This window comes from Prionailurus viverrinus, chromosome F1 (assembly GCF_022837055.1).
Source record: "Prionailurus viverrinus isolate Anna chromosome F1, UM_Priviv_1.0, whole genome shotgun sequence".
In the NCBI taxonomy this organism is placed as follows: Eukaryota; Metazoa; Chordata; class Mammalia; order Carnivora; family Felidae; genus Prionailurus; species Prionailurus viverrinus.
The window spans coordinates 57712614-57737500 of NC_062577.1; the positions used below are offsets into that span (position 1 = coordinate 57712614).

The 24887-nt window shown below is 41.4% G+C and overlaps 1 protein-coding gene across 1 annotated transcript in view; it reads left to right on the forward strand.

Annotated features, from left to right (window-relative positions):
- Nucleotides 1-90: 90 nt before the first annotated feature.
- Nucleotides 91-24887, forward strand: part of TMCO1 (transmembrane and coiled-coil domains 1) — a 40689-nt gene continuing 15892 nt past the window's right edge. Inside the window, exons 1-6 of the mRNA XM_047841619.1 lie at nucleotides 91-305; nucleotides 698-775; nucleotides 5750-5809; nucleotides 11794-11840; nucleotides 13620-13687; nucleotides 23937-24081. Of these exons, the coding sequence (XP_047697575.1) occupies nucleotides 236-305; nucleotides 698-775; nucleotides 5750-5809; nucleotides 11794-11840; nucleotides 13620-13687; nucleotides 23937-24081 (468 nt within the window). The 5' untranslated portion in view covers nucleotides 91-235. The remainder of the gene's footprint in view (nucleotides 306-697; nucleotides 776-5749; nucleotides 5810-11793; nucleotides 11841-13619; nucleotides 13688-23936; nucleotides 24082-24887) is intronic.

The window sequence follows — 24887 nt, forward strand, 5'->3', positions numbered from 1 at the left end:
GGGCCCGAGCGCCAGCCCTCGGGGCGGCGTGGTTCGCGCTGTGTTCGCGCGGCCACGCAACTCTCCGGAAGTAGCCCTTCCGGCGCCGTGCCCCGGAAGCGGAAGTGTGGCTCCGGGCTGTCAGAGAGCGTTGCTCGGTGGTCCTGAAATCTAGGGAAGCCGTTTTCGCTTCATTTTTGCTGGCTCTCGAGCGCTTCCCCCCTGGCGGGTGGGAGTGCAGAGAGGAAAGCGCAAGATGAGCACCATGTTCGCGGACACGCTGCTCATCGTTTTTATCTCCGTGTGCACGGCTCTTCTCGCCGAGGGTGAGAGCGGCTGCTTCTCTGACGTTTGATCAGCTTCCGAGGGGAAGGATCTTAAGGCGCGGGACCGTCGGGCCACCAAGGGAGTGGTCGCGAACGTTGCTTGCTTAGGGTTGGGATGGGAGGGCTCATCCAGGGAATTGGGGTAACTCGGGAACAGGAGCGGGAGGGGTCGCTAGGGTAGATTTCACTTGCGTATTTGTGGAGACACCTTCATATCATGTCTCCGTTGTTTTGGTTGAAGAGTCCATTGTCTTAACATTCGAAAAAAGTTAACTGCTGGTAAATATAAAGCCAAAAGTTGAAATCCCTCCTTACCCAGCAGTCCCCACTAATAAGTTTGTTGTGAGCGTTATACACATTTCTCTATTAGCATGTTGCTTTTGATGTTTCAGGCATCACCTGGGTCCTGGTGTACAGGACAGACAAGTACAAGAGACTGAAAGCGGAGGTGGAAAAACAGAGTAAAAAATGTGAGTATGGCAACAGCCTTTAGCTGTAGCTCCCATATATCAAGTTCATTGAGCGCATGCATGTTCACAGTAAATATTTTAGGAGCACCAACCGGTACAAAAGTGTATAGGAATACAAAGGTGAATCCGATTTGAATTGGAGCTATATATAGATATGTGCAGTATTGGATATTTTTATGCAAAACGTGTAATACAAATGGCAGTGCTACGGGACATGAGAAGTACTTGTTATGTGCTGTGGTGGTTCTAAATAAGAGATCCCGTTCACTTTTGAGCAGCCCTGGAAGCGTTTGTGATGCAGATGGCCTTGGTGTCCTCCTTGGGTAGTTAGAAATTGGATAGAGAATGAGATGGGGGAAGGATTGGGGGTGAAGAAAAGAGCATGTGTGCAAAAATGTGGGCATTTTAACAAGAAAGTGTGTTTGGAGACCAGTAGGTCATGATTAGTATCAAGGTAAGCAGTGTCTTCAGGGATAAGCCAAGTTTCTGATGTGTGAGGAGGTTGATGGAGTTTGAGAAGAAGGTTAAGAACACGTAGAGTTTGCTGTCTTTGAAATACAGCGGGAATTCTCTAGCACGCAGCTGAGGGAGCTGCGAGAGGTATTACGTGAATGGTTCCTTCCAGGTTTGATGTGGCTTTCAGTGTCCTTTTCTGCCTTTAAAAATTTTTTTTCAACGTTTATTTATTTTTTGGGGGACAGAGAGAGACAGAGCATGAACGGGGGAGGGGCAGAGAGAGAGGGAGACACAGAACCCGAAGCAGGTTCCAGGGTCCGAGCTGTCAGCACAGAGCCGGACACGGGGCTCGAACTCACGGACCGCGAGATTGTGACCTGGCTGAAGTCGGACGCTTAACCAACTGCGCCACCCAGGCGCCCCTACCTTTTAAAGATTAAATATAACTTTTGTATCTTAGCAGTTCTATGACTTTCTGTATTCTATGACATACCTTTATGTCTTCATAAGAGTTTATAGGGTTTTCTTCTTTGCAGTATCTCACCTGATCCGCATAGTAGCCATTTATGGTTATATAGATATTACCGTCTCTGTATAGAAAAGAGATTGAGGCTCGGAAAGGTTAAATGACATACTAATGTCTCAGCAAACAAAGAATTAGAATCCAAACTTCTACTTTTTTTAACGTTTTTATTTATTTTTGGGACAGAGAGAGACAGAGCATGAACGGGGGAGGGGCAGAGAGAGAGGGAGACACAGAATCGGAAGCAGGCTCCAGGCTCTGAGCCATCAGCCCAGAGCCTGACGCGGGGCTCGAACTCCCGGACCGCGAGATCGTGACCTGGCTGAAGTCGGACGCTTAACCGACTGCGCCACCCAGGCGCCCCCAAACTTCTACTTTTAAAATTATAGTTTGCTGCTCCTTCACTTATTCAATGTGGATAATGTACCTCCACACATAGAAACCAAGCTCATTATCTTTACCTTCACTAATGCGGTCCTCTTCCAGTATTGCCCTATGTGGTGAATGGTACCTCCATGCCTCCGATAGTGCAAACCTGAAACCTTGACTGTGAACCTTTCTTCACTTGACTTTCAGGTTTTGCTCTTGTCTTGCTGATCATTCTGCTGCAGTTTCCTTGTTGGTTACTCTTCGTAACCTCCTATTGTTGGTGACTCCAAATTTGTTTTTATCTCTCTCTTTTTTTTTAATGTTTATTTATTTTTTGAGAGAGAGAGAGAGACAGAGCACGAGCAGGGGAGAAGCAGAGAGAGGGAGACACAGAATCCGAAACAGGCTCCAGGCTCTGAGCTGTCCGCACAGAGCCCGACCCGGGGCTCAAACCCACCAACCGTGAGGTCATGACCTGAGCCGAAGCCGGACGCTCAACCGACTGAGCCACCCCTATTTTTAGTCTCTATACTCACTCCCTTGGTGAACTCAATCGTGAGCTATATTTGGCAACGGCGCCTCAATTTATATCCTTAGCTCTCTCTTCTTAACACGGGATTCATAAGCTCACCTTGTAGTGAGCTTAGCATAACATGTAAAGAAGTTGAATCAGTATGTTGTATACCTGAAGTGTAACATTATGTGTCAGCTATACTCAAAGGAATTTTTTAAAGATTCATGTCTCAGTTTGGTCAATTACACTGTAATGTCTAATACACATTTCAAACCCAGCATATCCAAATTGAATACTTGTTTCTCACTTCCAGGCCTCCTTCCTTGGTAGCAATCGTGATGGCAAGTCTACCCTTCTACTTGCTCAGGCCATAATCCTTGTGCAATTATCTTTAACTCTTCTCTCACACCCCACATCTAAGACTTTTGCACCACCTTCAGATACATTCAGAATCTGACCACTTTTCATCACCTCCATTGATAACTACCACAGTCCAAGACACCTTCATCCTTTGCATGAATTATTGCCGCAGTCTCCAGCAGCTGTTTCTGTTTACCTGTGGTCTGTCCCCAAGATAACACAGAATGATCCTTTTTAAAGACTCTTGGCTCATGTCCCATCTCTGCTCGTAACCCTGTGATGGGGTCCCATTTTCACTCAAGAAGAGCCAAAGTCCTTACAGTGGCCTACGGAGCCTCCCCTATTTCTACTCTGATACACTTTTCCTCTCAACACACTCTGCTTCAGCCACACTGACCTGCTTGCTGTTCACTGTATATCAGCCATGCTCCTGTGCTGGGACCTTTCTACTGGCTCTTCCATCTGCCTAGAATGTTCATGTCTATGATGTCTGCTCAGCTACGCCTCTTACCTTCAAATCTTTACTCAAAGTTTACTTCTGTGAGTCTTCATTTGACCACTGTCTTTGAAACTGCTCATCTCTTCTCCCACTGCTACTCCTCATTTTCCATATCCTGCTCTATTTTTTCCCCCATGGTGCTTGTCACTTTCTAATATATGATTTATTTGTGTATTGTGTTACTGTTTATTGTTTATCTCCCCTTGCTAAAACAAAAGCTTCACTAGGACAGGGTTTTTGTTGTTGGTGTTCTGATATATTCCACACACCTAGAACAGTGACTGGCACGTAGTAAATGTTTCATAAATATTTGCTGATTTGAATACTTTCTTCTCTCACTCTGTATGTGCAGTCTACCCTCGAGTTACTGTTCTCCTCTTGGGAAGCTTTCAGTCCCTCCACATCCCTCCAGTCCTGCCACCACCACATGGTCTAAACTTGTATCATGTTTCATTTCATCTACTGCAGTAGCCTCCTCATTGGTCTCCCTGCAGCCACTCGAATTTATTCTCTATGGTACATCTAGAGTAATTTTTTTTTTTTTAATTTTTTTTTTCAACGTTTATTTATTTTGGGGACAGAGAGAGACAGAGCATGAACGGGGAAGGGGCAGAGAGAGAGGGAGACACAGAATCGGAAACAGGCTCCAGGCTCCGAGCCAACAGCCCAGAGCCTGACGCGGGGCTCGAACTCACGGACCGCGAGATCGTGACCTGGCTGAAGTCGGACGCTTAACCGACTGCGCCACCCAGGCGCCCCTAGAGTAATTTTTTCAAGACACAAATCTTATGTTACTTCCCTTCTTTTTTTGTTTTCTGTTTTGATGTTTATTTATTTTTGAGAGAGAGGGAGACAGAGCACAAGCAGGGGAGGGGCAGAGAGAGAGGGAGACACAGAATCCAAAGCAGGCTCCAGGCTCAGAGCTGTCAGCACAGAGCCTGACGCGGGACTCAAACTCCCCAACAGCGACCTGAGCCGGACTTGCACACTTAACCGACTGAGCCACGCAGGCGCCCCTTTAATATAACTTTTAGAAATAATACATGTACTGTACTGTTTGCTAGTAAGGGAAGTATGCTGAGATAATATACAGAACAAAGAACGTAAATAAACTAAGTAAAAGTAATTTTTGACACACCTATTCTTAGTGCATTCATAGGTGGACTATGATAGGTGGATAGATCAAAGATAGTAAATATACAATTTAAATATGTTACATTATTCCTCTTTATTAAAAAAATTTTTTAAATGTTTATTTATTTTTGAGAGAGAGAGAGAGAGAGAGAGACAGAGTGCAAGCAGGGGAGGGGCAGAGAGAGAGGGACACACAGACTCCAAAGCAGGCTCCAGGCTCCGACCTGTCAGCACAGAGCCCAGTGTGGGGCTCGAACCCACAAACTGTGAGATCATGACCTGAGCCGAAGTTGGACACTTAACCGACTGAGCCACCCAGGCGCCTCACATTATTCCTCTTTAAAAAGTTACTTTTACTGTTACTTTTTTTATCATCATATTAATTGAAATGCATCCAAAGAAGTTGGTCTTAGCTTCCTTTGTTTGTTTTTAAGTAATCTCTATGCCCAGCGTGAGGCCCGAACTCATGACCCTGAGACCAAGAGTCGCATGCTCCGCTGCCTGAGCCAGCCGGGCACCCCGGTCTTAGCTTTTTTGACTCTGCTGATCTCCCTACCTTGTGCATAGGTCTGTCGTGGCAGTTTTCTGTACTATAATTGTTATTCGATTGTCTGCCCTCACTAGATTGCCCCTCAGAGGGCAGGGATCATGTTTATCTTTTTATCTACCCAGAACAGTGCCTGTTATTTGGCACCAGTAGCAGAATGAATGAATCCCTGCCTTCTGGAGTGAATATGAGAATGAATTGTAAGTAACCGTAGTTCTCTGAGAGAGCAGAATTTGAAAATCATGCTTAGACTCAACCTGAGGCAATCACCTTCAGCTGATGGCTTAAAAGCCATCTTAGTTTCTATTATGTTCCATCAGTTATTATTATTGTGGCCTTATGTAGTCCATTATAGGTGTTTGGTGATGCTTACAGTATTGTTTTAGTCTTAGATTGCTGTGTCTGCCTTGTCCTGCCACCAGGTGTGGGAGCAGATCAGGTGACTTGCTCATGACCATAATCAGAGGCAGGTGTAACTTTCTTGTGAGCTTCTTTCATTGGTTCAGCTGTGGTAAGGCCTCCTTCATCAGCATAATGCATGATTAATTTTTGCCATATTACTGTGTTTACAGTGGAAAAGAAGAAGGAAACAATAACAGAGTCAGCTGGTCGACAACAAAAGAAGAAAATAGGTAAGATGAGTTATTGGTATACACAAAATTTACCAGAAATAAATCTTGGAAATTTGAAAAATTTTAAGTTAGAAAAATAAATTCTTAGGTAATGAAAACATAATGTAGTTGTTAACAGTGGTAACTCATGTTTGTATAATTTTGTGGTTTACAAAGCACTTGAATACATTCCCTTGATTGTCTCTTGTCCATTTTGTAGGATAAGTTCAAGCAATTGCTACTTTTTTCTCTTAGCTTTGAAATTTTAGTTTTTGTAAAATGATGCTGACCGTTGTAGCTTTTGAACTTGGCTGAGGGTTCTTGGCATAGTTTGATAAAAGTGTATTTTTTTTCACATCTGACATTATTTCCAGTTAAGTCTGAGTAACTTGTATTGTTGCCATGGCTTCCTTAATGAGAATTGACTAATGATGGAAGTCCACCAGGGGTAGGAAATTTTCTGCTGCGTAATTTTTATCTGATCTGGAGAGTAGTACCTGTTTTTGGTTTTTCAGCGTATTTTAGAACTTAATGTCAAAACGTAATTCTGTTCCGAAAAGATAAGTGATGAGATATGATTTGTATTTATACTTGATGATACTTCTTTATTCTGAAATCAGGGAAAAACTGTGAAACTGTGTGCTTGGTTCAGAAACTGTGTCTCTGCCTAGGTCACTGCCGTTAATTATATCCTAGGAGAGAATTCTATCAAGCTGGACTGTGCTGCCGTCCTGTTCTGATTAAAGCTTCTGAATTTAGTGTAGCTGATGGTTTCTAAATGGCTGACTCATTTAGCTCCATGGCAGGACGCTGCTGTAAACTTACTCTGGCTCAGGTGCTCTGGTCGGCACCAGAGAAACAAAAGTAGAAAAAATTCTATTAGAAGTCCATTCAGAGAGGGAAAACCGACCAATGCCGCATGGGAAATACTTTTGTAGGGGTATATTCTGAGTGTTATAAAGGTAAAGAGAAAGGGTATTTAAACCAAGCTAGCGGATTAGTTTTTCTTGAAGAGATAATGTTTTGGTTGAATCTTAAAGTTTTAGTGTGAATTAGTTAAATAAAAATGTAAGTAAATAAAATAGTGGTCAGAATTTATTGAGTACTTAACCATCTACAGCACACTGAAGTAAGCACTTTACATGTTGGTTTTTTTTTTTAAGTTTATTTACTTATTTTGAGAGAGACAGTGTGCACACAAGGTAGGGGCAGAGAGAGAAAGAGAATCCCAAGCAGGCTCCACGCTGTCATCCCAGAGCCCAATACGGGGCTCGATCCCATGAACCTGTGAGATCATGACCTGAGCTGAAATCAAGAGTCCGACACTTAACCGACTGAGCCACCCACGTGCCCCAAGGTGTCTTTTTAAAAATCAACTTTACCTTTTTATATGTGTCTTTTTTGTCCTGTTCTGTTGGGAATGGTCCCTAGTGAAAAGTGGAATCAGTGGAGTATGTAACACACACCTTAAAATTTTTTTTTTATATTTATTTTTGAGAGACACAGTGAGAGCGTGAGTAGGGGAGGGGCAGAGGGAGGAGGAGGCAGAATCTGAAGCAGGCTCCACGCTCTGAGCAACAGTTCAGCACAGAGCCCCATGTAGGGCTTGAACTCACAAACCGTGAGATCATGACCTAAGCCAAGGTCAGATGCTCGACTGACTGAGCCACCCAGGCGCTCCTGTAACGTACGCCTTTTAGGCAGCCTCAGACATAATCAGCTGTTACTTGCCCATGACTAAAATGCCTCATTAGTAGGACTAATGAGAATTAGTCTTAGCTTCTATACCATCTGACTACATCTTGTACAGCTGATCGTGCTCGGCCGTGAATTTATCAGAGCTAGGCAGGAGCGAAGCAAACATCTAAGAAATTTGCATTTTTTACCTCCTCTAAAATCAAGTGAATATTAACTTATTTCTGAATTATTTAAAACCCAACTAAAACTGCTTTATTTGTATATGGTCAGTACTTAATAACAATTTGAGTTGAAGAATCTTCAAGAACTATAGTAGTGTTGGCATGTTTCGTATACCTGTGTTGCTATATTTTTGTTAAGCCATGTATCCATACAGCCTACCTTGACAATACTTATGGTTATAGTTTCTGTTTGGACATAATTGGAAAAAATGGAATAGAGCTTCAGAAAAACCGTCACTTTAGTTTGCTCTCAACGTTGAGGCTCTTTTTGCTTTTTCTGCCTCTTTAGGCTACCAGCTTTATCATAAAGGACTACTCTTCCTACAAAAGGGTTTTTGGTATGCTTTATCTTCAGATCAACTTTTATTATATTGCTGAGTCATTCATGAAACAATTGTTGAGCACACACTACAATGTTGAGCAACTAACTACGTGCCAGTTACTAAGGATACAGAGATGAAGAAGGCATAGAGGTTCCTTGTCCTCCAAGAGCCTACCATCTAGTTGGGTTTATGGGTATAGAAACAGATCATTATAACAGAATGTACAAATTCAGTGAGTATAATGATAAAGATGTATATGGAATATTCTGGAAGCATAAAGAAAGGACTGCTAATCCAGTGTCTTTTTGTTTTTGTTTTTAAACGTTTATTCATTTTTGAGAGACAGACAGAGTGCAAGTGGGGGAGAGGCAGAGAGAGAGAGGGAGACACAGAATCTGAAGCAGGCTCCAGGCTCCGAGCTGTCAGCACAGAGCCCGATGCGGGGCTCGAACTCACGAATTGTGAGATCATGACCTGAGCCGAAGCCGGTTGCCCAACCACTGAGCCACCCAGGTGCCCCAACCACTGAGCCACCCAGGTGCCCCTAATCCAGTGTCTTAAGACTACATTGTCTAGTACAGCAGCCATTAGCTACGTTTGGCTTTTTTAATTAATTAAATTAAGTTAAAATTTTTGTTCCTCTATCACATTGGGCCACATTTTCTTTTCTCAGGAGCCACATGTAATTTGTGACTACTTTACTGGCAGCACAGATACAGAATATTTTCATATTGTAGGAAGCTCCATAGAATAATGCTGACTAAGGAATCAAGATTTTCAAAAGGAGATGAGACTGCTGAGGCTTAAAAGTTGAGTACTAGCTAACTAGGAAGGGGTTGGATAGACACAGGATAAAACATTCTAGGTAGAAATCCCAGTTGGTCATGACTGAGGAGTTTTGGGGGAAGTGTGGTTTTCAGAGCTAAAATGAGAACGATCCAGGGAAAATTGGGACAGTTTGTCATCCAAGTAGAAAGGACTTCATGAACAAAGACGTTGAGTCCAGAGAAAGACTTCATATAGAGGGTGTTTGGTGTTGCAGGAACATAAAACTTAATGGGTGGGGGGAGGGGGTTAGCAATGAGGCTGCAGAATAAGCAGGGCCAGACGGCCGACTGGCAGGTGACGCTGGGACATGCTCTTGAGGATGAAAAGCCATGCCAGAATTTTAAGCGCGGGAGCATCACAATTTTGGTCGGTTCTGCCTTGTGGGTAGATCTAACAGGCAGCTACGTGGAAGATGGATTTGAGGGAGCAAGTTTGGAGGCAGTGAGGCGTGCTGGGAGACTTGAAATAACATAGGTAAGAGGGGTTAGAAATCTTCATTCAGACGTGGTAGGAAGGAGGTGAGCAGGGGGAGGGTTTCATAAATATGAGGTAAAATTAATAGGATGTGGTGTTTGGATGAGAAAGTAGGGAGTCAGGGATATGCCCAGGTTTCTAGCATAAGTGCCTTTTATAAGTACCTTTTATTTTATTTTATTTATTTTTAATTTTTTTGAACATTTATTTATTTTTGAGAGACCGATCATGAGCAGGGGAGGGGCAGAGAGAGAGAGGGAGACACGGAATCCAAAGCAGGCTCCGGGCTCTGAGCTGTTAGCACAGAGTCTGACATGGGGCTCTCTCAAAGCCATGAACCATGGGATCGTGACCTGAGCCGGAGGCGGATGCTTAACCGACTGAGCCACCCAGGCTCTCCTCTGTAACTTTTTAAAGTTTCTTAGCGGTATTCCCTTCCATCTCTAGTTATTTTAAGCCTACCTTCTCATCATCTCATACCCCAGTCCTTAACCCCACAATTTAAAAATGTCTTGTTACGTTGTAAGAGGACTACCCGGATAGAAAAAGAGCTCCTTCCCCCAAGATAGACCTCAGCTTCATTGCTTTTCGTTTATTTTCTTCCATATACCTGCAGCATCCCCCTGTCTCCTGTCCATATCCTTTCCTCCCACGGAGAACAAACTGGATACGAGCAGTTCAGGGCAAGAGATCATATATTCATCCCACTGTGTACTGTTGGCAAACTGCGGTCCGGTCTGCAGGCCAGTCTTCCTGTAGGCCTGTTCTTGATCCTCCTTTCCTTTTTCTATCCAAGTTTGCTAGCCCTCACGCCAATTTATTCTAATGGTAGTTTTTTTTTTTTAATTTTAGAGGATATTATATTTTGATTTTATAATCTTCCCGGGAGGGTGGGGATTTTTGTGTGTTTTGCTCATTCATGTATCCCCACTGCTCAGAAAAGTACCTGGCATGTAGTAGGTAATCAATAAGTATTTCTTGGATAAATTAATCCCAGTGATAATAATACATGATCAAAGAGAGCGATAGCATAGTGTATATACAGAATATTGGGCTGGCTGTTGGGAAACTTGGATCTAGTCCTGGCTTATGTGATCTCTGACAAGTCACTTACCCTCTGCAGGGTCTCGGTTTCTTCATAGAAACCATGAAACCCTTTATGTTGATGGGAAGATGGTAAATAAGGGCATTAGCGCACACTTGAGACTTCTTCAGCAGTTGGGGTTGTGTGTGTGTAACGACTTTCTTGAAATCTATGTCAAATTTTCTAGCTTTCTAAGTGACTTACCTATAAAACTATGTTTATTTGTGGAGTGATTCGTCTGTAGTATGAAAGAACTTGAATTTTAAGTTTATCTTGGTTAGCTTTTATTTTCTAGACTATGCTCTCTCTCTTTTTTTTTTTTTTAACGTTTATTTATTTTTGAGACAGAGAGAGACAGAGCATGAACAGGGGAGGGGCAGAGAGAGAGGGAGACACAGAATCGGAAGCAGGCTCCAGGCTCTGAGCCATCAGCCCAGAGCCCGACGCGGGGCTCGAACTCTCGGACCGCGAGATCGTGACCTGAGCTGAAGTCGGATGCTTAACCGACTGAGCCACCCAGGCGCCCCTAGACTATGCTCTCTTGAAGAAACTGAAAGGGGGAAAAGCATCAGAGATGAGTAACTCATATTTGAAACCTAAGTGCAGTCATTATGTTTACACTTCCCATCAGTGTAATGTAAAAGTATACCTTAATGTGGAGTTAAAACACTAAATACCAGAGGTAATTTTTTTTTTAATTTTTTTTTTTTCAACGTTTTTTAATTTATTTTTGGGACAGAGAGAGACAGAGCATGAACGGGGGAGGGGCAGAGAGAGAGGGAGACACAGAATCGGAAACAGGCTCCAGGCTCTGAGCCATCAGCCCAGAGCCCGACGCGGGGCTCGAATTCACGGACCGCGAGATCGTGACCTGGCTGAAGTCGGACGCTTAACTGACTGCGCCACCCAGGCGCCCCTACCAGAGGTAATTTTTAACGAATCTGTAAAGATTCTTATTTTAGGGGCGCCTGGGTGGCTCAGTCGGTTAAGCATCCGACTTTGACTTGTGGTTTCGAGCCCCGCGTCGGGCTCTGTGCTGACAGCTCGGAGCCTGGAGCCTGCTCCGGATTCTGTGTCTCCCTCTCTCTCTGCTCCTCCCCCACTTGTGCTCTGTCTCTCTCTGTCTCTGTCTCTCTCAAAAATGAATAAACATGAAAAAAATTTTTTAAAATTTTTATTTTATTTAAATTGAAATATTTTAGTGCTCTGATACACTTGAATTGTTTGCTAATATAAAGTCTACAGTGTTCCAGGTATTCAGCTCATCTTAAGTGATACTGAGACAGAAGTGCTTTTGTAGTCACCAGTCAGTGACAGTTTAACATCTGCTTTGTGCTCAGCATTGTGTATATTAACCAGTTCATTAATTCTTTTCAGAGAGGCAAGAAGAGAAGCTGAAAAATAACAACAGAGACCTATCGATGGTAAGAGTCTTAAGTACAATTTTGTGATAAACTACAAAATATTTTTTTAGCAAAAGGCCCTGATTTGCATTAAGTACACCGTACTTACCTTTTCAGAAATTCACCCCATAATGTCCTGGGAGTTCCTGGACCAGACAGAAGTGAAAATACGCTCCTGGGCTTAAACTTTGATTTCAGTAGTAGGAAGAACTCTTCTGGGCTGTCCGGAGCTCATAATTTGTCCCTCTCACACAGTTCTTGATAGCTTCCCCCGTGTGTTTTAAATGAAGTAGTCTGTTTTCTTTTTTATGTGTTTTATTTATTTATTTTGAGAGAGAGAGAAGGAGAGAGAGTTCCAAGCAGGCTCCGCACTGTCAGCACAGAGCCCGACGCGGGGCTCGAACTCACGAACCATGAGATCATGACCTGAGCCGAAGTCGGATGCTTAACTGACTGAGCCCCCCAGGTGCCCCTGAAGTATCTATTCTCTTTTGCTTTTCTCATGTCATTGCTGAGTCTTTGGTTTTCTGGTGACCTGTGTCAGCCCGGTATCTGAGTTGAAGCGTTAGAGATGGCCTTTATTGTTGCCTTTGTTCTTTAGAGGCCTTTTGTCCTGAGTGTCAGGCACACCATAAAGTGTAAAGACAAGTGATTTTATTACCCATTTACTCATTATTTGTAAACGGTAGAGTTTGTTCAAGCGTGTCTAAGGCATAGGTAGGCTAATTATGTGGCTTGACTAATTTTTCTATTTAATTTCTGTATGTTTAACACAGGACATCTGAACTGTGCAACAGTTGCCTTTGCTTACTGAGAGACCTTTGCTATATTATCTTCCGTTTCTTAAAATTCTTACTAATTTAAAGCTGTAACTCAGAAGTGCATCTTTTTGAAAATAACTTTTCTGTTGACATAATCATAAATGTTTACAACACCAAATTCAGAAACTACAGAAAGAAGAGAGAAAAATTACTGATAAGCCTGTCATCCAGAGATAACAGCTATTTTTTTTTTTTTTAAGTTCGTTTATTTATTTTAAGAGAAAGAACTCGAGCAGGGGAAGTGCAGAGAGAGGGAGAGAGAGAGAGAATCCCAAGCACGTTCCGCACTGCCAGTGCAGAGCCCAACTCGGGGCTCGAATTCATGAACCGTGAGATCATGACCTGAGCTGAAATCAAGAATTGGATGCTTAGCCGAGACACCCAGGTGCCCCCAGAGATAACAACTGTTAATCTTACATTTTTCTGATCTTTTGATTACTTATACTTTTACCACATATGGTAATTAAGTAAGAAGGGACCTGTAAGGAACAGAATACTTAACCAACAATGACTTAAATAGATAAAGATTGTTTAGTTGCTCAACAAGTCCAGAGTTTGGCAGTCCTGGGCTGGTGTGACAGGTTAGTAATGTCATTAAGGACTCTAGATTAAGAATCTAGCCATCCTTAGATTATGGTTGTTCGGTTATTTGATAGTGCTTTACCTTCAGGTGTTATGTTCTTCGTTCCGAGGAAGAAGAATGAGCAAAAGACCTAACGGGATGCTGGCCAAGTTCATCCCTTTTAAAAATCCCATTCAGTACTTGTAAGTCACTGGCCAGAATTGGGTTGCACGGCTACCCTTATACCATTCATCAGTAGGGGACAAGGAGAAGGGCTTGGAGGTGGAGGGCGGATTAGCCAGTAAACAACTTTTTGCCGTGAAGGGCCTTTTAAACATGACATGAAACCAAAATTTTTGAGGGTGTGCGTTAGTGGCAGTTTTCTTTAGTGTGAAATGACAATTGGTCTTTTTACAGGTCCGAATGAAATCCATGTTTGCAATTGGCTTTTGTTTTACTGCCCTAATGGGAATGTTCAATTCCATGTGAGTAAACTTTAATCATAACATGGTCTTACATCACCGTTGTTGTCTCTGTGTGTGTATGTGTGAGCAGTTAACTTTTTTGGCTAATACTTTATTTTGAAATTTGAAATTTGTAGAAAAGTTACAAGAATAATATATCCATTATCCAAATTCACCCATTTTGCTCCATTTTCTTTCTCTTTTTCTGTCTTCCATATCATATATGTACTCATACACACATTTATGTTTTTTTTTTTAATTATTCAGGGGTATATCATAGGGTTCATGCCCTTTTACACATAACTACTAAAACGTGTATTTCCTACACACATGGGCATTCTCTTATATAACTTCAATTCAATTACCAAAATCAAGGAAATTCAATTCTGAGAGAATACAATTATATGAAAACTTTTTCATCCTCTTTAATATTGAGGATATTTTATGTACAAGGTAAAGACCAAGATATTATGAGGCCTCTAAAAAGAATTTAATATGTCTTGTGTGTTTTTAAGTTATTTACTAGCATCCTGGTTCAAAATGAAGGGGGTCCTACAGAGATGTTTGACGCTTTAACAACTGTTAGCTGTATGACAGGAAAGTAAGTTACTATTGTCTAAACTGGCAGGTAGCAGGCTTGAGTCATTGTGGAACTGCTTTTGGTAGGAACTGGGAAAATATCCAAAGATGACAAGCAGCCGTTGATTCCTTGTCAGGGCCCACCTGTATCACCTCTGCAGAAAGCAGAATTTCCCTCTCTCCCTCTTTACTCTCCTTTCCTCCTGCTCTTCCTCCCCTGTTCCACTTCTGCCTGTCTCTGCCTCTCCCTGCACCTCCCCACTTCTTCTAGTCCATTCTTCCCTCCCCACCAGCGCAGTGCCTACTCCGTGCCAGGCACTGTGGTAGGTACTGGAATATAACAAATAAAGCATGGCCCCTGCCATAATCGATTTTATGGGAAGAAAAGATAGATAAACAAATATGTTGATAGATGTTGTGTGTGTGTATAAAGTGGGGAAAAGAATTGAGTGGCTGTTTTTATTTAGGTGAGGACTAGAGGAGGTGTCCAAAATGGTTTTAATATTAAATTTCCTTTTAGCTAAGGGTCTAAAATCATAGACCTTTAGAGCTGAAAGGGACCTTTGGAAGATGAAATAACTTGCCTGAGGTATCTAAGAGTCTCATGATTTCAGTCTTATAATTCTTTTTTTTTTTTTTTTTTACATTTATTCATTTTTGATATAGAGAGACAGAGCACAAGTTGGGGGAGGGGCAGAGAGAAAAGGAGACACAGAATCTGAAGCAGGTTCCAGGCTCTGAGCTGTCAGCACAGAGCCCGACACGGGGCTCAAACTCGCAAACCGCAAGATCATGACCTGAGCCGAAGTCGGACGCTTAACCAGCTAAGCCACCCAGGCACCCCTCTGTCTTATAATTCTTTTTTTTTTTTTTTTTTTTTTTTTTAAATTTTTTTTTTTCAACGTTTATTTATTTTTGGGACAGAGAGAGACAGAGCATGAACGGGGGAGGGGCAGAGAGAGAGGGAGACACAGAATCGGAAACAGGCTCCAGGCTCTGAGCCATCAGCCCAGAGCCCGACGAGGGGCTCGAACTCACGAACCGCGAGATCGTGACCTGGCTGAAGTCGGACGCTTAACCGACTGCGCCACCCAGGCGCCCCTATAATTCTAAACTCAGTACTCTTTTTCACTCTGCCATACTTTCTCTCGTTTCTTGGATACATATCACCGTGAATTATCAGGCAAAGCAATCATTGAAAGGTTTTATAGTTAACTAGTAAGTGTCCATTTACAATTGAAATACTCAAATATTCTTCTTAAATTGTTACATTCTAGACAGCATAGGCCTGGCTAAGTACTCATCTATACTTAAAAAAATTTTCTTTTAATGTTTATTTGGGGGGGGGAGGGGCCAGAGGATCTGAAGCAGGCTCTGTGCTGACAGCAGAGAGCCCGACGTGAGGCTCGAACTCATAAACTGAGATCATGACCTGAGCTGAAGTTGGACGTTTAACTGACTGAGCCATTCAGGCGCCCTTCATTTATACTTTTTAAATTTGATGCTTCACTTCTAGTGTTCTCATACTTCTGATTTTTTAAATAATATTTTTAAGGTTAATGCAGTGTGTGTGTGTATCTATTCTGATTGGCCTTAGCTTTATTGTGTGATTTTTGTGACAGATTTCAGTCCTGCCCTACTAGAGGTTCAGCATTTTGTTTTATTCCTTAGTTTTATGTTTGTTTGTCTTTTATCAAACTTATGTTTATGTCTCCCTCTAGTAGACTGTAAGTTCCTATAGTCTTCCCATGTAACAGTTTTTGTATCCTTAGGGTTTCAGGGCTTACGTAGATATTTACTGAATAAATTAAAAAATAGTTGTAAATATACACCCCAGTTTCCTCATTCATGGTTTCTGTACTATTCTGAGGTAAGAATTTGATCCCATTTGAAATGTGAATCAAAACAAAAAAAATTTTTTTTAATGTTTTATTTATTTTTGAGAGAGAGAGAGTGCAAGCAGGGGAGGGGAAGAGAGAGCGGGGGCAAAGGATGCATAGCCAGCTCCACGCTCACAGCAGTGACCCCAATGCGGGGCTTGGACTCACGAACCATGAGATGACCGGAGCCGAAGTCAGACACTCAACTGACGAAGCCCCCCAGGTGCCCCGTGAATCAAAAAATTTTAAATTATGGGGCAACTGGGGGGCTCCATCAGTTGAACGTGCAACTCTTGATTTTGGCTCTAGTCATGGTCCAAGGGATGTCGGATTGAGCCACACATCAGGTTCTGTGCTAAGTGTGGAGCCTGCTTGGGATTCTCTCTCCCTCTACCCCTCTCCCCACTCACATGTGCACTCTCTCTCTCTCTCTCTCTCTCTCTCAAATAAAAAAAAACCAAACAACTGATTAGTGAATCAGTTGCAGTGGAACCAAATTCTCAAAAGTATGAGTCTGAATGTAGTTGATGAAAATGTCTTCTACTAACTCTTTGGTCATAGTTTATTTTAGCCCCAGATAGCTCAAAGTGTCCTTTAATAAGATAGACTAATCTCAGCAATAAATGTTCTATTGAGAGTGTTTATTTCAGTATTAACACATCAATAGTGTTTGGAAAAAATAATACAGAATTGTGTACATTCTGTTGATAGGTCAATAATGTAAATCTAATTTTCAAAGACTGTATGTCTTTACTGATAAGAGTGTTGACATTAGGTTTAAGTAGGGAGAAGTCTTGACTTGTAATCTAAGTTGTGAAACATGGAAATGGATCATTTGGCTTATGTTCGTTATTTACAGTAGGAGGTAATATTAGATTATCTTTTTAGAAGAATTTGCCAGTTCTTTCATTTTTTTCTGTAGTTAAAACTAGAGCTTGGCATGCAGTTTTGATTTGAATCCATAGTTGGTTTAGTTGCTAAATGAAGCTAATACATTTGATTGTAATCATGGAATCACATAATCACAAAGTATCATAACATGTTTTTCATTTGCCTTCCTTTGATTTTCTCGCTCCAGTTTTCAGTTTTCCATGAGTGCTCTGTGTGAATATTTATAGTAGGTTTCAACTATTTTTAATGTCTGTTCAGGTTGAAAAGCTGCATGCCATTTTTTTGGTGCCTCTCACTGTGGGAGGTAAAAGAAAATTGCCCAGTCTAAGCTCTCAAGCAGCTTACTGCCTTCAAATGGAATAGACATCTATATAGGAAATGTTGGTTTACGAGTTAAAAACTGACTGTTCTTTCTTACGTAGCAGTCATTGTAATTTGTAGAAGGTCCATTATAGAGCTCTCTGAGAGAGAGAAATTCTATAACAATAACACCCTACCCCAACTATATTTTTCCCTTTTCTTGGGCTACAGAACAGCCTGGCCCTGGGCCTTGGAGAGGCATATTTCTGTTTATGTTATTTCTGAGACTCACTTGGAACCCATCATGTTCTCTGCCAAAGCAGCATTCTTCCTGATACTTGTGTGTCTTTCAGTGGGTACTCAGTTCTAGTCACCTGGAACTGAAGGCTTTGTAGCTTCCCTCCCTCTCCTTTCTTCCTTTCAGCCCACATTTCTTGTGTATCCAGCCTGTCCCAAATTTATCCCAAGTTATCTCTAATACTGCCAACCCTCTCCTCCATCGGTTAACGGTTCCTGTGGACTCTGACCCCTCTGTGTCTGTCTAGTCATCCATCCATCTATCCATTCTTTCCTTTCTCCTTCCCTTCCTCTCTTTCTCCCACCTCCCTCTCCTCTTTCTGTCTGTGCAACACCAGCTCTCCTCCTAGTTTCAGCATGTTACCTTTCCTCTCTGCTATTACCCTTAGCCTTGGGTGTAGCAGTAGCTTCCTCGCTGCTCTGTCTCCTCAGGTGTCCTGTCATGGCAGCATTAACTTAACCATCACCAAAAGCATGTTCCTCATTGCCTAACGACCACACTGCTGCTGATGGAATAGTAACTGTGTGTTGGCCACTGTGCTAAACCCTTAACTTTTGTTGCCTTTGTAATCTTAACAGCCTTTTTTTTTTAAACTATTTATTACTGAAGCCACAGTTTCTTAATTAATTAGTTAATTAATGAAAGAGAGCGAGCAAGCAGGGGAGGGGTAGAGAGAGGGGGACAGAGGATCCAAAGCGGGCTCTGTGCTGACAGCAGAGAGCCCGATGCCGGGCTTGAACTTATGAACCATGAGATCATGACCTGAGCCGAAGTCCAAGGCTTAACTGACTGAGCCCCCCAGGTGCCCCTTAACAGCCTTCTGAGCTGAGGATTATAGTCTTTCTTTTACTGATGAGAATGTGAAACTCCCAAGTTATTTAACTTGCCCAAGGTTTCAAAGCTAGTAAACATTGAGCTGGGATGTAGTTCATGTGTCTCTGACTCTAGTCCTTATGTAGCATTGTGCTGCTCTGACTACTGACTTAAGTCCAAATTCCATAACCTGGCTTTCACAGCATTCCATGCTTTGGCCAAAGCCTGTTTTTCAAACTGTGTTTCTTTTTATTGCCTACCAACTATTGTGTTCTAACTGCACTGTTCACTGTTCCTGAGACACACATTCTTTCACATGAATTTTAGAATCACTTATGTCCCAGTGTCCCCTACAATAATCTCATTTGAGTTTTGACTTAAATTTTACTAAATTTATACATTAATTTTGAAGTGTTAGACACCTTTATCATTTTTCATATTCTCTTCTAGGAACATGGTGTTTCGCTAAGTTTGCTTTATGTGCTTTTGTGGTTACTTTCCAAATAAGTATTGTATATATTTTGTATTGTCTAGCACGTTACTACTCGTATAAAAGCAAGCCACCAGTTTTTGTCATTTTATTTTGTAACTGACCATCTTGCTGAACTCTAATAGATTCTAGGATTTAATTTGGTTCTCTGGTTTTCTAGATAGATAATCATATGATCAGACAAATAACTTGTTCTCATTCTTTCTAAATTTCCTCCTCCCTCCTTTCTCCCTGCTGTCTCCTTCTCTCTAGTTCTAAGCTGAATTGAATTAGAACAATTGGAAGAGGATCAAAAACTTAATAATGAAATACCAAAAGATAGTCCAGAAGGGGCACCTGGCCGGCTCGGTTGGTGGGGCATGCAACTCTTGATCTTGGGGTTGTGAGTTTGAGCCACATGTTGGGCGTAAAGATTACTTAAAAATAAAATCTTTAAATAAAGGGGCACCTGGGTGGTTCAGTCAGTTAAGTGTCCGACTTCGGCTCAGGTCATGATGTCATGGTTCATGGGTTCAAACCCTGCGTCGGGCTCTGTGCTGATAGCTCAGAGCCTGGAGTTTACTTCAGATTCTGTGTCTCCCTCTTTCTCTGCCTCTCCCCAGCTCGTGCTCTGTCTCTCTCAAAAATGAATAAATGTAAAAAAAAATTTTTTTTTAATCAGATTATTTGTTTTTTGCTATTGAGTTTGCATTGTATTGTATTTTGAGCAGTAGCTCCTTAGTCAGATGTATGGTTTGCAGATTTTTTCTCCTAATCCATAGGTTGCCTCTTCCTTTTCTTGCTTGCTTGTTTCTTTTGCTGTGCAGAAGCCTTTTCATTTAATGTAGTCCCACTTGATGATTTTTGTTGCTCGTGCTCTTGGTGTCATACCCAAAAAATGATAGCTGATGTCACGGAGCTTTTTCTCCACATTTTCATCTAGGATTTTTTTTTTAATCTTAATTTTTGTAAATTCTTTTTTTTATTTTTCATTTAACACCCAAGTTAATTGGCATATATAGTGCAACAATGATTTCAGGAGTAGATTCCTTACTGCCCCTTAACCCATTTAGCCCATCCCCCTCCCACAGCCCTTCCAGTAACCCTGTGTTTGTTATCCATATTTAAGAGTTTCTTATGTTTTGTCCCCCTCCCTGGTTTTTTTTTTTTCTTTCATTTTTTAAATGTTTATTTATTTTTGAGAGAGACAGAGCATGAGCGGGAGAGGGGCAGAGAGAGAGGAAGGCACAGAATCTGAAGCAGACTCCAGGCTCTGAGCTGTCAGCACAGAGCCCAATGTGGGGCTCAATCTCACAAACCCTGAGATCATGACCTGAGCTGTAGTCAGATGCTTAACCAAATGAGTCACCCAGGCACCCCAGCCCCATTTTTATATTATTTTTGCTTTCCTTTCCTTGTGTTCATCTGTTATGTGTCTTAAAATCCTCATATGAGTGAAGTCATATGATATTTGTCTTTCTCTGACTACTTTTGCTTAGCATAATACCCTCCAGTTCCAGTCACACAGTTGCAAACGGCAAGATTTCATTCTTTTTGATTGCTGCGTAATACTCCATTGTATATATATACCACCTCTTCTTTATCCGTTCATCCATCGATGGACATTTGGGCTCTTTGCATACTTTGGCTATTGTTGATAATGCTGCTGTAAACATTGGGGTGCATGTGCCCCTTCAAAATAGCATACCTGTATCCCTTGAATAAATACCTAGTAGTGCAATTGCTGGGTCGTGGGGTAGTTCTATTTTTAATTTTTCGAGGAACCTCCCTACTGTTTTCCAGAGTGGCCACACCAGTTTGCATTCCCTCTTCTAGGAGTTTTATGGCTTCAGGTCTTACATTTCAGTCCTTAATTCATTTTGAGTTCATTTTTGTGAGTGGTATCAGATAGAGGTCTAACATCATTCTTTTGCATGTGGCTGTCCAGTTTTCCCAGCACCATTTATTGAAGAGACTATCCTTTTCCCATCAAGTATTCTTGGCTCCCTAGTCAAATATCAGTTGACTTATTTTAATTTTTTTTTTTTTTCAACGTTTATTTATTTTTGGGACAGAGAGAGACAGAGCATGAACGGGGGAGGGGCAGAGAGAGAGGCAGACACAGAATCGGAAACAGGCTCCAGGCTCTGAGCCATCAGCCCAGAGCCTGACGCGGGGCTCGAACTCACGGACCGCGAGATCGTGACCTGGTTGAAGTCGGACGCTTAACCGACTGCGCCACCCAGGCGCCCCTATCAGTTGACTTATATGAGTGGGTTTATTTCTCAGCTCTCAATTCTGTTCCCCCAGCCTGTTGATCTGTTTTTATGCCAGTACAATATTGTTTTGATTATTATAGTTCTGTAATGTAGTTTGAAATCAGGATATGTGATACCTCCAGCTTTGTTCTTTCTCAAGATTGCTTTATCTACTCAGGGTCTTTTGTGGTTCCATATGAATTTTAGGATCATATTGCCGTTGGAATTTTGATAGATATTGTATTGAATCTGTAAATGGCTTTGTGTAGTATAGACATTTTAACAATATTAACTCTTCCAATCAATGAACACAGATATATTTTCATTTATTTGTCTTTTTCACCATATTTCTTAAAAATTTTTTTGATGTTTATTTTTGAGAGAGAGGGAGCACAAGTAGGAGAGGGGGCAGAGAGAGAGGGACAGAGGATCCAAAGCAGGTTCCACACTGACAGCAGAGAGCCCAATGTGGGGCTCAAACTCACGAACCACGAGATCATGACTAAGCTGAAGTCTGGCTGCTCAACTGACTGAGCCATCATCAATTTATTTCATCAATGTCTTAGAGTTTTCACTGTACTCCTTGGTTATGTATATTCCTAAGTGTTTTGTTTTTGATGCTATTGTAAGTAGGATTGTTTTCTTTATTTCTTTATGATATAGCTCATTGTTAGTGAATAGAATATGAATTATGATTTTTGTGTCCTGAAACTTGTCTGAATTTGTTTACTGGTTCTAAAAGGCTTTGTTTGTTTGTTTGTTTTTGTTACAATTTCAAGTTGAAAATAACAGAATAAATGACTATATGTGATTAATTTATTGGGTTTGTATGTTAGTGATAAGAGGGGATAGACAGCTTATATGTGTTCTGTCCCTTCTTCTCATGGTCTGACTCTCCAGTAAGACAGTCACAGCAGCGTACCTGGAACAGCATATTGTGTGCAGCATGGAACCAGAAAATATTGGGGCAATTGCATTTAATATTTCTTCTGAGAGAATGGGAGTATCTTCTGAAAAAATTATTACTTTTGTTTTGCTTTTGTGAGCTTAGGAGAGTGACAGTGGTTACTTCAAGCAGATCTTTAAATACTTTTGTCATATATAAGTAAAATCAGTTCATGATTGAGCCGTTTCCTGTGTAAATATGTACTGGGAAGGCAACTGGCAGTAGTAAGTGGACGGTCATGTATATAGAAGATGTCAGATTCATTCTATTCTGTATTTACAGGACAGTTGTGTAAGAAGCTCTTTAGAAGCACTGTAGTTGATCTGGATATTTAGGGATTTTTTTCCCCCAAAGACAAAGATGGTATTACTACCTCTCTTTTCCCTCTCCCTCCATAGAAACATTCTGAATCCCAAGTGTTTTTCTAAGAGGGCATTTTCTAGCCGCTTTAATTGGAATTAAAGACTATCTGCATAATTTAGCTATGTTTTAAAGTATCACTATCCTTAATCACGTTAATTTTTATAATTTTAATTATCGACCGATTATACAACTTATTCATAGAAAAGTATAAAAGAAACTCAACATAAATGCTGATATGTATCTTTTTAGAACTGTTTTCTAAGCTTTTCTCTTTCAGAAACATTTTTCTATTTTAGAAAAAGCAAAAAGAAAACTTTCAAACACTAACAGTATGTTAAAAGTTATGTCTAAATATTGTGTATGCATCTTAAGCATCTACTTTTTTCATTCACCACTATATAGTCCGTGAATTTCTATTTAGAAATATTCAGCCTGTTTAATGTGTGTCTTGGGAATCTCTGAGTCTTGTAAAGAGGGTTCTTAAAGTCTCCTTGGTGCCACGGTTCAGAACAGCGATTCTCCAAGTCTGGTCTGGGGCTCCCTGGACCTCCTTGAGACTCTGAGGAGGTCCTTGAGATGAAAATTACCGCCGTCGTAGTTGTAAGTTCCCCCCCCCCCTTTTTTATTCTTATTCTCTTATTAGTGTGCGGTGGAATTTCCCAGAGGCTTCAAGGTTTCATGGTGTAACCCTGCAACAGCCTGTATACTGAAGCAGCTATGCGAATTCAGCAGTGTTCTGTTAAACCAAACAGTAAAGGGGCACCTGGGTGGCGCAGTCGGTTAAGCGTCCGACTTCAGCCAGGTCACGATCTCGCGGTCCGTGAGTTCGAGCCCCGCGTCGGGCTCTGGGCTGATGGCTCAGAGCCTGGAGCCTGTTTCCGATTCTGTGTCTCCCTCTCTCTCTGCCCCTCCCCCGTTCATGCTCTGTCTCTCTCTGTCCCAAAAATAAATAAACGTTGAAAAAAAAAAATTAAAAAAAAAACAACAAAAAAAAACAAACAGTAAAGATAGTTGCCAAAAGAAAAAAAAAAAGAGCCTTTCTTCTCACTAGATTCTTTTTTGTTTTGTAAAAGATATTTTTCATAAAAAATATTTGTGTTAACATAATGAATTTCTCACTACCTTTTAAATGATTTAATACACATTTTAACATTTCTCAGTTTTAATTTATAAAGCAGTAAATATGGATAGATATAACCTTTAAACAATGTAGGGTTCTCAAATAAATTTTCAGAACGTTAAAGGGTTCTGATGCTGAAACAATTAAGAATCATTAGTTTAGAAAAAGATTGATGGGAAAAAATGTAGGTCTTTCCCTACATCCTTGTTCAGTACGTCTCTTTTTAGAATATCGCTCTTTGTTTTTTAGAGATCAAGGGACTTAGAGTTCTATTTCTGTCTCATATTCTTCCCTGGAACTAAGAAGCTTGTCAGTCTTCTAAAAATAACAATTCCTTGTTTTTTCCTTTTTAGATTTGATGGTAGAGTGGTGGCAAAGCTCCCTTTCACCCCCCTTTCCTACATCCAAGGACTGTCTCATCGAAACCTGCTTGGGGATGACACCACGGACTGTTCCTTCATCTTTCTGTATATTCTCTGTACCATGTCAATTCGACAGGTGAGTGACCGTATCCGCTATTAAATATACATATCCTTCCTTGCTCTCACACCCTAAGTTCGCTTTTGCTTCTTTAATACCGACAATGTTTCAGAACCCCAGTGGATCCTCTAAAGCTGTTTTAAATGTGTGTCTAGTTACTGATCCTTGGGGATGGGTGGTGGTAGCCATAAAGTGAAACATGGTTTCCATATCCCATGTTTAGAGCTCTTAGGTTCCTTGTTCATTCCAGTCATCTAAAGATACAAAAATAAAGAGCGGGTTTGGTCTTCTCAGTGTCGTGTCTTCCTTATTACATACCACTGCCTTCTGGCACTTCAGGAACACAAACAAATGTAGCAATTTGGTGATTTTTAGAATGTTCACAGTTGAGATACTCAAGTCTGTGTTAGAGAATTTACATTTGGTCACCAGAATTGTAAGACATTCATAGTAAAAAAGGGTAAGAGCCAAGAGAGAAGTATGGATAGTTGGGGGAACCCGGATAGAGACAGGACATTTGAATAGTTGGGGAAGATTCAGGCAGAAAGGTTTAGAGAATGAAGTGGCTTTTGAGATAGGACTTTAAACATTTTTTTTTTTTTCAACGTTTATTTATTTTTTTGGGACAGAGAGAGACAGAGCATGAACGGGGGAGGGGCAGAGAGAGAGGGAGACACAGAATCGGAAACAGGCTCCAGGCTCTGAGCCATCAGCCCAGAGCCTGACGCGGGGCTCGAACTCACGGACCGCGAGATCGTGACCTGGCTGAAGTCGGACGCTTAACCGACTGCGCCACCCAGGCGCCCCGAGATAGGACTTTAAAA